The following is a 14,631-nucleotide window of genomic DNA, read 5'->3' on the forward strand; positions in this document are numbered from 1 at the left end:
AAAAAGATCCAGAGTAAAAGGAGAGAAAAAGCAGGAGATTGTTTAGGGACTGGGCTTTCAGAGATGGGAGTTGAGACTGTAGAGAAGAAACACATTACTGAGACCAGTGAGATGTTTGTGAGGATGGGTAACATCAAAGATTATCGATTCTTCTGTTCTCCCAATTGGCTGTAAGTTTTCCTCATATATTAGGAAATTAAGTATTTGACTGGGGTGGGGAGGGTGAGCAGAGAATTACAGACCTGATGAAACCAGCTCTCCCTGCTGGCTACTGCCACCGCCACATCCAGTCTTTCATAGTGATGCCAACTTCGTTAGCCTAACTTCCAGCAAATTAAGTCTTGCTTCTTGTCTCATTCCCACATCAGCTGTCTTATGCTGTCGTAATTTGAGTGTTTGCCCCCTTTTAAAGTACTTTAAAAAGCTGAGCGGTAGATTCCATCTACTAATCTGATTATCATATTTAAGTCATCTTTCTAAAATGCAAAACGTGGCTAAGACTGTTTTGGGAATTCAAGTGAATGCAAAAAAAAAAAAAAAGTCAAATTTCCTAATCAAACCTCAGTTCGGAGACTGTATATCCTGAGCAGACATAAGGAACACAGATCTGTGAACCTAAAGGGAAATTATTTTATGTGTAGTTCTGCATTTCTTAAAACAGAGTCGTGAGCTTTAGCACAGATAGATAATGGCCTGGATGGTTTGTTAAAACAGATTTCTGATCCTTATTATCCGAGATTGATCCGGGTTTGAGGTAGGGGTCACAAATTTACATTTCTCACAAGCTACGGGTGATGCTAATGCAGCTGCTCTGTGGAGTACACTTGTGGGTAATATTCTTTTAAAATATACTGCAAAGAACGCCACTTTCAGATTATTTAGTACCAGCTTGTTAAAATAATTATAGATTAAGTCCCCTCCTTGAGTGACTTAATCTTAATGTCATCCTACTACTTCTGATTGCTGTCATACTCCCATATCGTAGTACAATTTGGTATTTCTCACTATCTTTCTGTTTGAATATTATGAAATGAAACTTTATATATTATAAATAACAAAACTAGTACCGTTTGTCATGGAGGTCATTTTCAAATAAAATACAATTAAAAAAAAAAACTATAAAATTCTGGCTAAATACTGTTTCTTAAGTTCTGAGCCTGAAGTCTATCTTTCTTAACAAGGGGGTATTAAAAGAACACTGCACAATTGTGACATTCTCCTTTACTTATTTAAAAAGGCTCAAAGAAGAACTGAAAAGAATTTCCTTACTGTTTGACTTAAATGTTATTTGGTGCTGTTGTCTATGTACTACCTAAAACGATCCCATCTTCTCAACTTATTTCCCAAATTAAATCTTTATCCTAACACTTTAAAAATAAGAGATATGATAACTCATATACTTAATTGGTTTCTATTTTTCCCTACTAATTTCCATATTTCTCAGAGACACAGTAATGAGGCACCACAGGTTAATGTCAAGCTCCAAATGGAGATTAAAATACTAAATATTTTAATAAAATATCTAATTGCCCCCATGCTTTCTGGTCATTTTTACTCTTCTTCTTCTTCTTCTTCTTCTTCTTTTTTTTCATACGGTAGGTCTGGTCCTTCTTGAAAGTCTGTACTTTCAAATTTATCCTGCATCACGGTTTTTGATGACATTACTAATAAACATTTTCAGAAGACCAATTATGCCTTGTAAGTTTTCATTTAGTGACATAAGCTGTTAACCAAAACAAACCAAAACAAAACAAACAAACCCCACTTCACATTGTATCATTATTGTTTTGGCTAAACTTGAACAAGTTAAAAAAATAAAAAAGCAGCCTTGATACTATGCAGCAGTTAAAAAGAATGAGTTAGATTTATACATGACCTGGAAGGCTGTGCAAAAATTAGGTTGCAGTATGATGTATTGTAATAATATTAATGAAAAACCCTTTCCCAAATGAGCATATACATGTCAGTAGGAAGAAGGGTATAGAAGGATAAACATTGTGCTGTTAAGTTTTAGTCACCTTGGTTGCTAGCTGAGGTTAGAAATGAGGGCAGAAACATATGTTGAAAGATTTTTTTTCTTCATCTCCTTTGTATCATTTTACCTTTGAAACTTTTTTTTTTTTTTAAGAATTCAATGAAGAAGATTTAAAAAATGTAATCTGGATAACCAAGTTTAATGCATAACCTTTTGGAGGGGATTTGAACCTGGCACTCTATGTTAGAAATGGTGCACTAACTCTAATTTGAGTATAAAGGTTAAAGTTCCAAAAGCCAAACTGTATCTTTGACAAGTAATAAATCATCCACAAGGAAAGTGAATATGAAAATGGCTTCCATGAGCAATGCATGACACCTCAAGGCATTGTGATATATGAGAACTATTACATTTAAAAAATAATTTCAATTAACCAAGGAGACAAAACAATGGAACTATGTAGCAAAACACAAACTTTCCAATATATTAATTTAAAAACATACTATAATGTTATGGAAGAAGACTAATATTAACCTGAAGAAGAAACTTCAATTAAAACTTCTAATATTCATATGGATTTTATAAAAACGATATGATAAAGGCAACAGAAATATAAAATAACCTCTTATAGAAAGACTTTTCTTCTTGAAAAAGAGTCACTTATAAGTTTTTATTTTGAAATGAATTTAAAGGTTGTGATCGAGAAACCACAAGTATTTCCGGGTAAGGCTGAAGACCCATTTGCTTGTTATCTTTCAACTTTTGTACTATAATTCTGGCAAATTCTTCTCCTTGGATGTCACTGGTGTCCAGTAACTGTCTGACTTTTGAGGTCCTTGTAGGTTTAGTACTAACGAGTTCATAGTCCTCCTTCATGATCAAGTCCCTGGACAGGAGAGCATCTAGTGACTGGTTAAGGCAGGCTTCTGTCATCTGGCTCACAATGTCTTCTCTTTTACTCTGGATCCACTGCTGGGCTATGCCAGGCTGTAATCGCTCTGCAGAAGAGCAAAGGATAACAAAGCAGTTGAGGACAGCTCTATGGCTATGAGTAAAACTGGATAAAAAAGAAATAATGAGGAGTAAAACCTAACTTTCTGTGATTATGCTAATAGGGAATACAGGAATTGGGGGATGCTGTTAATTTTTGGGAAACACTCAGATATTTGGGTTATCTCTTCTTTTCCCTTCAGTTCCCTTCCCAGAAAAAGTCCTTTTATATGTTTATAAATCTATGGGGGTAAAAACCCAATCTATATTATACATAGAGATGAGCACTGGGTGTTATTTTCTATGTTGGCAAATTGAACACCAATAAAAAATAAATTTATTATTAAAAACAAAAACAAAAACAAAAAACTTCACTTTTAGTAACATACTAAGTCACACCTCCCTCCCTAGATAGATGTTCATGGTATACCATGTGGGCTTATTATCACATGTCAGCACTCATATCTTCTAGGATTACAAGTGCTTTTCTATTTAAGAAGGTATGTGTTTATTGTGTTGAAGAAATAAAGAAGAATAAAACTAACTGTGTGGGAAATCTACTGAGCGTACAGTTGTAAGGTAAAGAGCATCATTTACAAGTGTTAAATATTTACCTGTGTTTCCCTCAGCTGAGAATGGATTTATTACTGTTAACGCACATGGGGTGGTCTTGTGATCACAAAATGTCCACTTCTGAGCTGCAGAGATGTTACTATTGCAACTGTGATTTACTGGATAGTGACACACTGGAGAAAAGTCTTGAGTTTTTCCTACAAAACACAACATCTTCATTAGGGGTAGAAGAGTCCTTAGCTATTCCTATTAGCTAAAATATCAACATTCTGGTCATTTGGAAAATAGTATTGTCTTTAAATTTTCAGTTATTAAAGCTGGTTCATAAATCTAGTTGTAAAGGCAAATACATCTTAGAGCAAAAGAGGGTTTATAATCAATGTTTTTACCTCATGTCTATGTTTGTCTGTTGTATGTGAATCATAAATCATCGGATTTTACTTCTTCACATGATCCCTAATGTTTTCTGTGTCTTCTTCCTCCTTCTGTACTTTAAATGTGTCCTCTAAATCTATTTATGATGCGTGCCTTCCTATACTCGTTTGGTATAATCCTATTCAACCTCAGGGCCTCAGATGTCAGCTTTCTTCCCCCATCTACGTAATTAAATGTTCTATCTTCATTGAGCCTTAGCCTGACGTTTTCAAAAGTCCACTGGACATCAACCTCATATGCGCTAAGAACCTCAAATTTGACAAAAAAATTAAAAACTTGATTATTTATTTAACTCTAAAACCTCTTTCCTCACCTATTTTTGTTAATAGCACCAATATTCTCCCAGTCGCCAGGCTTGACAACCTTTATTGTTCAGCTTTTTTTTTCCTCTTCCTTCCTACAAGTAGAAGGCTATGAAGTCCTTCAGTGTGTCCTCTATAACATCTCTTTCATCCTTTCTCCCTTCTTGTACTTTGAATCAGGTCTCAGAATCTCTCCTGTGTACTATAGTAACAGACCAACAGTCTACTAATTGGTTTCCCCACCTCCATTCTCTTTTTCCTTCCAAAATAGTCTACATATTCCAGCTAGGATGAATCTTTCTATAAAGCAAAACAACATTTATCATGTCACACCCTTGCTCAAATATTTGTAATAGTTGCTCCCTACCCACATGAAAAAGCCCAAATAGCTCAGCCTAATGTTAGAACTTGGGATGATAGGACTCCACCTATTGATCTTTTACCTCCTTTCATTCATCCTCTTTACCAGCTAAATCCAACTACTCACTTGCATCTGTGGCTCTATGTTGTTCCTTTTGCCTGGAATGCCCATCTTTATAACTATAGGTCCAACCTTCTGTCAGAAACAATTTCTTCAGGATGACAACATGGTGGAGTGACATGAAAATATTTATCAAAAGACCTGGCTTCAAGTCTTGGATTTGCCAGCTACTAACTATGTGATCCAGGAAGTCTTGATCTTAAAAATCTGTAAAATGAGGAATATCTCCCTCACAAAGTTGTTGTGAAATACTTTGTAAAAAATATTACTTTTCCAGTGTATTACCACAGCTCTACATCCATAGCTCTTATAGACTCTATTGTCACTGTCTATCTCATACCATGGTTACTTAGAAACATTTCTCTTATCTTAAAAGGTATATTTTTATATATCTTTTCACAGAGCCTAAGACAATGTCTTCAATATTTTAATGTATTTTTAGAACATCCCACTATTATTTCTCATCTTTAGATTCTGACACTTCTAAAAAATGAGTTACGACTACAGATGAAAGACACGTTCCATGCAAACATAACTGCTTAATATGAAAAAAAAAAAGAAAACTTGCAAGTACTACTGATTGAAAAATTTACGTACTAGATAAAAAATTATTATCTTGAGGAGCTGACAGGGATTCCGAGGCTCTAGTAGAAACACTATTTTCATGGGGCTGAGAGGATCCACACGATTCCTAAAGTAAATAGAAGATAAATGATTCAGGTGAATAGAAAATCATTTTTAAAGTTACAGAGTTTCTAAATAGTTCTTGCTTTTGGTTTATTATAAAAAAAGGAATAAAAAACGGTTACGACTTACACCTTACAAAATTAAAGAAACATATATATAAAATAACAAGTCTTATATATTCTTGGGAGAAATTATTAATTTGAAATACGAATGAGTGCTACTAAAGAAATCTCTCCTTGTAGCTAGCCATGCAAATGGCATTTTTCCCTTCATTAATCATTGTAAGAGGTAAGGACAAAGCTGTATTATAGCTAGTCTACATCTATGTAAGGCGGCATAAACATAATGGTAAAAATGTAATCAATGATTTGCCTGTGGACCACACTGGAACACCATTCGTTATATGAAATAATGACAATGGCAAACAAAGAAGCAAGGACTATGTATGACTCAATGAGATAAACAGTGGCGTGAGAAATAGGAGTGCTGGATTTTGGAATGGAGATTACCATGGGCTACCTGATGAATCCTAAAATCTCTCCCTGGCTTTAGCTTCCCACATATACAGGAAGAAGGAATTAAGACTAAATGAGTTTTCGTATTCTTCTCACATTTTGAGTTTATCAACTTTTTTTTTTTTTTTTTTTTTTACCTCCTGTGGTCCATGAGTAACAGGTATGTTCAGAGAAGACTCCATTTCCTTCTTGTCACATAAGTGAAGAGTGCTCGAAGCACTCTGTAACTGGAACGAATGCATACAAGTTCTTTAGTTGGAAGTGATTAGGAAATTATATGAGTAAAGTACAATCTACTTAACATACTTCATATGCTTATAAAAAAATCTGTGGAAAGTAAAGTTAAATCATTTGAGGCTATAATATATAACGTAAAGGTAGAAACAGTATAGGAGTAGTAACTTTTGAGAAACAGACTTTGAATCCCATTTTTCATTAGTTGGTTACCTTGAGCAAATTTATCTTTAAACATGCTGGACTGTTTTAGAGATTAAGTGAAATAATGAATATATAGTGTCTGATACAAGCTAAGTACTTAATAAATTTCATTTGTGTAAGTATATGTGTCTATCAAAATTATGAAGCATTTACTCTATTTTAGGTACTGTGCTGGTAAGTAGAAGTATTATTTTCATTTTATAGATAAGAAACTGAGGGATGGAGTAAGTAAAGGATACAGGGTATCCTAATGGAACTATGGGGACCATGTAGCCAATCAGGTTGGTTTAGAATCCTAGGATACCTAACTGTTGGATTTTAGGCATAAGACTTATTCTCAGTTTACTCATTTGCAAACTAGAAATAAGAATACCTATTTTGCAGGATTACTTCAGGGAGGATTATAAACAAAAAAGTCCTAAGATTACTTAGCAATCATTCAGTAAATGCTAGCTATTAGGCAGATGATTTATTTATATGCTATACTTTTGTACTAAAATCATTTAGTGATTTACTCTGTCTCTATAAGCCAGTTAGATTAGCTGCCATCACTAGTGAGTAATTTAAAAAACAAACCTGTCAGTATGTTTTTCTTCTCTAAACCAACATAATGTCAACATAACTTTAGAACTTTAGAAATTGGTGGGTGCTACATTCAGACCTCCATTATTCATACTTATGACTGTTTGCTTCATTACATGAGTAAGGTATTTTAGGAGCAAAAAAATACTATTCATCTGTATATATAATCTACCCAGCATAGTATTTGTACGAAGCAGTCCAATGAAGATTTATTAAATACATTTTTTAAAAGATTTTATTTATTTATTCATGAGAGACGCAGAGACAGGCAGAGACACAGGCAGAGGGAGAAGCAGGCTCTATGCAGGGAGCCCGATGTGGGACTCGATGCCGGGACCCCGGGGTCACACCCTGGGCCCAAGGCGGATGCTCAACCACTGAGCCACCCAGGCGTCCCTGTTAAATATATTTTTACATGAACCTATTGAATTATTCGTTGGATAGGACTTTGTTATAGAAGGTTTTTCTGTGCTTTTATATTTATTGAAACATTTCCTGATAATGCAATATCCTTGAGTTAGCAACATCATTTTTCATAACTGATGTTATGATAATTCAAATTATTTATGAACGAGTAAGTCAACCCCAAGAAAGAAATGAAATATAATATTAAGGAAAAACTTCTTTTGGTTCAGTTTTTATTACTTAAGATGTAGAAAATGCTGTCTGTAAAAACACGAATTATGGGACATGGTTCAAAGAACTGAAAAAAATGTAGGAACCTCAAAAAAAAAAAAAAAAAACCCAAGTCACTGTAACTGGTGGTTGTAATTTTCAGAAATTTCTCCCTCCCTCTCCCCTTCCCTCCCTCACTGCCGTTCCCCCTCTAAGACAGAGAGAGAGAGAGAGAGAGAGAGAGAGAGAGAGAGAGAGAAAGAGAGCGCTCGGGCACAATTGGGGGGTGGGTAAAAATGGAAGGAAAAGAGAAGCAGGCTCCCGCTTAGCAGAGAGCCCCGCTCAATTCTACAACACTCAATCCCACAATTTAGGGATCACAATCTGAACCCAAGGAAGACATTTAACTGAATGAGCCAACAGGCATCCTGGTTTTCAGAAACTTGACTTTATTTAAAAAGCCTAAATTTCTTCTAAAAATTATCAGTTGTTAAATATAGATCCTAATGTTTCAGTTGTTAAATATAGATCCTAATGTTTCAGTTGTTCAGGGAACAACAACAAAAAAAAAAACTGGAATAGTTCTCTTCCATTTTATGAACAAATTCTTCTATCCAGATTTGCTTGGCAGAAGAAGAGACAGTTTTAAGGAGAGAAAAGAGAACTGAACAGATAAAACAAAACAAAACAAAAAAATTACAGAAGTTTGTAGCTACTAAGAAGTGGAGAGGCTACAATGTTCTAGAAAAGACTGTACCTACTCAGAAGCAGGGAGGTCCAGTTAAAAGTTATCAAAATAATTAAAACACAGTTCTTCTTTAGTTTCTCAGAAAACAGGTACTAATACTACCATCATCAATTTTTAGTTTTGTTAAAGGTAGTTGTTTTCTTCATGTATTTCCTTTTCAAACTAATGGTTTTGTCAAAAGGTTCAGCAAACCACGAGAGGCAATCAATGTCTTTAATAATATATAAATTATAGACTATGCTTAATTCACAACTCAAGACTTTGGTTAATAATTGATTATTTTTATTATATCTCAGATGCAATTTAATGACACTCAGCAAGTGCTCAACTATGCTTACTTTGTCCCTAAAGGGCCGTAGTTGTTTTTTAAACAAATTTTGACAGTATTAAGAAAATTGTGCAGTAATAGGTCCCTTCAATTGTTATGATCTATAAAAGCCAGAATGAGTAAATAAGAAAATTGTTCTAAGTAATTCGTATCAACTGTTGCTTTGATTTATGTAACATGGAGTGTCTGAATGGGAAAACAGAAATAAAATAAAGCATTAAAAGAACACACATTTTGGCCTCAATTATTAATACAACTCTATAGCTTAACTTGGCAATAAATCTTTAAAAACCCAAGAACTTTGGTTAAAAAGAAGTGTAAGAACCCAGACTTCTATTAGTCCATATATACTGAAACTTTAGCTTAAGAAATATAGGTTAAAAAAAAAAAAGAACTATAGGTTAAAAAGCCCTAGTAATTTAGGGCATTCACTATATATAACTGGCATTCATTACACATTTTAAACTTACATCTGATATATGGGAGTTCTGGAAATGCCTTTGAAATCAAGAAGTGGCCATTTCAAAGACATGGAAAAGCTTTTTGGTGAGAGAAAACAGTATTCATAGTCTCTGTTAAGCTCTATCACCCTAATACTGTAGAGCTGATATTTGTGAAAAGCATATAGAAGAAAACTAAATTAAACAAGCTGAAAATCTTCATGAATAATATAGAATTGTTTTAAGTTCAATTTCCACTATTTTATTTAGTAATTTACCTTTGTTTTCTTTAGTTGAATAACAGCTTCAAGAAAAGTTATCTCTTCAAATGTCCTGAGAACTGGTTCAAGTTGTATTAAACATTCTAAATAAGAAAAAAAAAAAATTATATGTGTTCAGATTGCTCTAATCATTAAATTGCAAAAATGTAAATGCTAATATTTCACTGATAAGGCTCTACGTCAATTTTTCCCCAAAATGATGATATTCAACCCTCTTAAGAGCCTTTGTTATATGCATATAGAAATACATATCCTGAAATACACTTGAGAATCTAAAAATAAACCCTTATAGTTATGGTCAATTGCTTTTTGACAAAGTTGCTGAGGCAATTCAATAGGAACGGGATCATCCTTTCAACAAATGGTGCTAGGACAGCTGGATATCCACATGAAAAAAGACAAATTTAGACTCTTACCTCACACCGTACATAGAATTAACTTGAAATGGATCATGCGCTTAAATGTAAACATAGGAGAAATTCTTCATGACCTTGAGTTAGGCAAGTAATTTTTAGATATGACACTAAAAACAGGATCCAAAAAGAATTTTGATAAATGCACTTCAAAAAAATTGAAAACCTTTGCATTTCAAAAAGCTGCTGTTAAGAAAAATGAGGATAAGCCCCAGACTGGGATAACATTTTTTACATATCACGTATCTGCTAAAGGACTTCTACGTAGAATATATAACAATAATAGGACAACCCATTTGAAAATGGGAATGTAAGATATGATGAGCCATTTTAGAAAATATCTGAGAGTTTTTAAAAATGAAAGATAAATTTGCCACACAACCCAGCACTTCAACTCATAGGTAGCAATCTAAGAAATGAAAGTGTATGTTCACACAAAGACTTGTATATAAACAGCCATAGCCATAGTAGCATCATTCATAATAGCCAACAAATAGAAAAAAGCATAATTACGACTACTATAATAATATATGAAATTATTGCTGAAAGCAGAGACCATGGCTCCAGATATAAAACTGAGGATCGCTAACATATGGATGGTATATAAAGCCATAGTCTGGAGTGGATTACCTAGGTCATGAGTATAGGTAGTATGTAGATAGTAAAGGGCCCAGTTACACGGAGGGAACAGTCATGTCTAATCTTCTGAGAAACCAAGAAAGATGAGCAGAATTTTCTAACATTGCCATCTTTGGTAATGCCAACAATGTAGCTTTAGTAGAGATAGGCAAACAGAAGACTGATGTTAAGTTTGTTAAAAACTGAATGAGAGGGAAAGAAGCAGAGACAACAAGGGTGGACAATTCCTACAAGGTGTTTAGATTTGAATGGGAGCCCAAAAATGAGGTGGTTACCTGACATATGATGGAGTCGAGATTTTTTTTCCTGTATAGATAGGAGATAGTAAAGGATTATGTATGACAGCTGAATGATCCAGCAGACAGGCTGAGATGGGCACTGCAAGGAGTAGAGCAAGAATATAAAGGAACAGAAGCTGGAGACGGTTTGGGGATGGTACCCAGAGCACAAGTGATACATTTACATTTATGTAAGTATATGGACACTTCTTTCCCATAAAAAGTGAAAGAGATCTCTCTTCCCTGTAAAAGAGAGAAGGCAGGAAAGATGGATACAAGCACAACTAAGATGGTAGATGCGGTAGTGGAACTATCAGGTAGTGGTACTCTCTCATGGTTTTTAATTTCTCAATGTCGTGTGAGAAGAGGTGATCAGCTCAAAGATGGAGCATGGGGTGCAGGAGGTTTAAGGAGGGAGACTAAGATATTACCCCTGTATTCTCCTCCTAAGCTCAGAATCTATCGAGAAAAGACCTAGAATAATGATGATGATCAAAGTATCAATCTTTATTACTGGGAAAGATAATTGGGAGGATTTACCTTTAGATCTGTAGCCAATGGGCTTGGAAAGAGTTCACAGCTTTACTCAGCCACAAGCCTCATCTACTTCCACATGGGGGAGCAGTAAATGCAGGCATCCTTTAGACAGGCTGACTTCTAAAAGAAGGAAAAAAACTGAGAAGGGACCAGATAAGCATGCTCAGTTTTTTTCCAAAATTAATAAATGAAGTAATTCTGTGGAAGTGTGCTGAGGGGCATGTAGAAGCTGGAAATGTTCTTCCTATACTTTCCTTCTTGGGGACTGATAATAGAATTTCACCATCACTTTGGGAACATAAAGAATAGGCCTTATGTGTCTCCTACAATACTACAAGATGATCAACAGATAGAAGGAAGCAATTCTCAAACTTTTAGGTCTCAGGAGTCTTCAAAATTATTGACTAGTGCAAATAGCTTTGGTATATGTGGGTCATATCTATTGATATTTACTATGTTACAAATTAAAACTGAGAAAAATTTAAAACATCAGAGTATATGAGAACACATTCTATTATTTGTTGGAGCAATAAAACCATCATACCTCTAGCCTCTGGAAAAATCCACTATGTGGATTTTTTTTGCGAAATCATAAGGCTCACCTGATTTGTGTCCTGTCTCTCAGTAATCGCTGTCCTTTGTTGCCTGGTATCTAGGATCTTGAAACCCACTGTGTCATTTTTTTTTTTTTTTTTTTGAGGCGAGGCTTCACTTCACTCATGAGAGAGAATTTAAAAACATAATCTTGGTATTTATTATTATTATTTTTAAAGATTTTATTTCTTTATTCATGAGAGATGCCGAGAGAGAGAGAAGAGGCACAGACAGAGGGAGAAGCAGGCTCCTCGAGGGGAGCCCAATGCGGACAGAACTCGATCCCAGGACCCCAGGATCACACCCTGAGCTGAAAGCAGACGCTCAACCACTAGCCACCCAGGTGTCCCAATATTTATTATTTTGAAAACAGTTCTGATTTTGTGAATTCTTCTCAAAGTCTCAGAAACCAACGACCCCAGGGGTCCTTGTACCATACATTTAGAACAGCTGATCTGTGAGAATGTAGTCGATGTGTTTGAGAAGCATTACAGAATTTTTTTTTAAGATTTTATTTATTTATTCATGAGAGGCTCAGAGAGGGGGGGGGGCAGAGACACAGGCAGAGGGAGAAGCAGGCTCCATGCTGGGAACCTGACGTGGGACCCGATCCCGGGTCTCCAGGATCACGCCCTGGGCTGAAGGCTGCGCTAAACCGCTGAGCCACCGGGGCTGCCCAGGCATTACAGAATTTTTAAGTAGTGTTTAGTGTTCAGTTTTGGCAATTAGTAGATTTTAAAGAGTTTGAGAGAAAGAGAGCATGCATGAGGAAGAGGAGGGGAAGGAGTAGAAGCAGACTCCTCACTGAGCAGGGAGCCCGACATGCTGGGCTTGATCCCAGGACCCGGGGATCATGACCTGATTCCAGGACCCCAGGATCGTGACCTGAGCCGAAGGCAGCTGCTTATAACACTTAACCCACTGAGCCACTGCCCTGACCATTACTTTAAAGAGAAAACCAATAAATAACTCCCACTTCTGGCCAAGATGGAGCAACAGGGTTTTATCTGCCACTCTGCCTAAAACAATAAAAAAAGCTAGAAAAAAAAAAAAACAAAAAAACCAACATGACACAATGGGTTTCAAGATCCTAGATACCAGGCAACAAAGGACAGCGATCACTGAGAGACAGGACACAAATCAGGTGAGCCTTATGATTTCGCAAGCTTTCTGTGCTGAGTTTCTAGCTGCAGCTTAAGAGGGAAGTGAGGCGAGGCTTCACTTCTCACTTGAGTGGAAACTTGATTGAAGAGATGGGGCTGAGAGTCGGGGTAGACCAAAGCAGACAGAGTGCACAGGGCAGTACCAGAGAGAGAAGAGGAATAGAGAGAGAGAGAGAGAGCTCTGCCACGTGCAGAAGGCTCCTGTAAGTATTCAGCAGTGCTGATCAATGCAGGGTGAATCAGGCAGCCAAAAGTCTTTAAAGTACAACAGGGAAAAACCAGGAAGTCTGTAGAGAGGTCCTGCCTAACGGTATGGTTTTGCAAAAGGGCTAGGATTTTTAGAGAATGGAAAAGAAAAGGAGTATTTGGAAGTGGCACTGGGACAAAGGAGATATAAACTCTCCCACGTAGCTCTGGGAAATAAATAAAACTTGAATCCATTTACAAGCAACTTTTAAGTTTTTAAATATAGTACTGATGTGCGCTGGACCCAGATTTTGAATGAAAAATATATTTCACTGCTTTTTCAGTTAGAAAGAGGATTCCTAGTCTGTGGCTTATCTTTTCACTTTTTTCTTTTTTAAAGATTTTATCTGTTTATTCATGTGAGACGCAGAGAGAGGCAGAGACGTAGGCAGAGGGAGAAGTAGGCTCTCTGTGGGGATCCTGATGCAGAACTCGATCCCAGGACCCCGGAATCACACCCTGAGCCACCCAGGCATCTCATCTTTTCACTTTTTCTTAATATCATCTTTTGAAGTACAAAAATTTTCAGTTTTTTTTTTAATGCCCAATTCTATTTTTTTCATGGATCTTATTTCTGATGTCATATATAAGAGCTCTTTGCTTAACATAAGGTCATAAAAACTTTCACCTAGGTTTACATTTAGATGATGATCTGTTCTACCTCTGAAATAAATCTTAATTCTATCTAATTTTTCTATCTAGGATTACCACCTTAGTAAATTCTTGTGAGAGTCTCTTACCTGGTCTCTGCTTCCACTCCTGCCCTTAAGTCAATTTTCCACATATCAACAAGAGTGATCTCTCCAAAACTTAAATTAGGTCATGTCATTTCCATATAAAACACACTTTAACAATGATCCATTGTAGTTGGATCTAACCTTTTTATGATAGCCAACTGGCTCTCCTTATCTCTCCAATCTCATCTCATAAAATAAAAACAGCAACTGAATTTTAAAAAAAGAGGAACTTTAAGCTTGCCATCTAACTTGTGTAATGTTTCAAGAAATATCTTATTCATAGTATATTCACTTTTTTTTTTAAATTTAAGAAGTCCTGAATCAAACTGTATACTCACTTAAGAAAGATGGTCTTTCATCTGGATTTTGTGCCCATCCACTTTCTATTAGAGAGATCATAAGTGCTCGATGAGGTATATCAAGTGGCAAACTTTCTTCATTAGTGTTTGGTCGATGTCCTTGTGATACACTATACATGATCTGCAAAGGATTAGTGACTTCTGTCAAAAAAATATATATTTCATTCATTAGAAATATATTATGATTCAATATATTACTTAAATATATTCTAAAGTCAACCAAATGAAAATGAGGGAAACTTAAAATCTTAGGAGTAATGCATCGCCCCTAAGAT

General features: G+C 35.6%; 1 protein-coding gene across 2 annotated transcripts in view; it reads right to left on the bottom strand.

Moving 5' to 3' along the window:
• Window positions 1-1,689: 1,689 nt before the first annotated feature.
• Window positions 1,690-14,631, bottom strand: part of RIPK2 (receptor interacting serine/threonine kinase 2) — a 29,664-nt gene continuing 16,722 nt past the window's right edge. Inside the window, exons 6-11 of one of the 2 annotated variants that reach the window (XM_026013319.2) lie at window positions 14,336-14,497; window positions 9,388-9,473; window positions 6,096-6,185; window positions 5,354-5,447; window positions 3,580-3,735; window positions 1,690-2,973 (exon numbers count right to left, since the gene is read on the bottom strand). In XM_026013319.2, coding sequence (XP_025869104.1) covers window positions 2,636-2,973; window positions 3,580-3,735; window positions 5,354-5,447; window positions 6,096-6,185; window positions 9,388-9,473; window positions 14,336-14,497 — 926 coding nt within the window. In that variant the 3' untranslated portion in view covers window positions 1,690-2,635. The remainder of the gene's footprint in view (window positions 2,974-3,579; window positions 3,736-5,353; window positions 5,448-6,095; window positions 6,186-9,387; window positions 9,474-14,335; window positions 14,498-14,631) is intronic. The other variant, XM_026013327.2, reaches the window with a different exon arrangement.

The sequence above is a fragment of the Vulpes vulpes genome, chromosome 13 (assembly GCF_048418805.1).
Source record: "Vulpes vulpes isolate BD-2025 chromosome 13, VulVul3, whole genome shotgun sequence".
Taxonomy (NCBI): Eukaryota; Metazoa; Chordata; class Mammalia; order Carnivora; family Canidae; genus Vulpes; species Vulpes vulpes.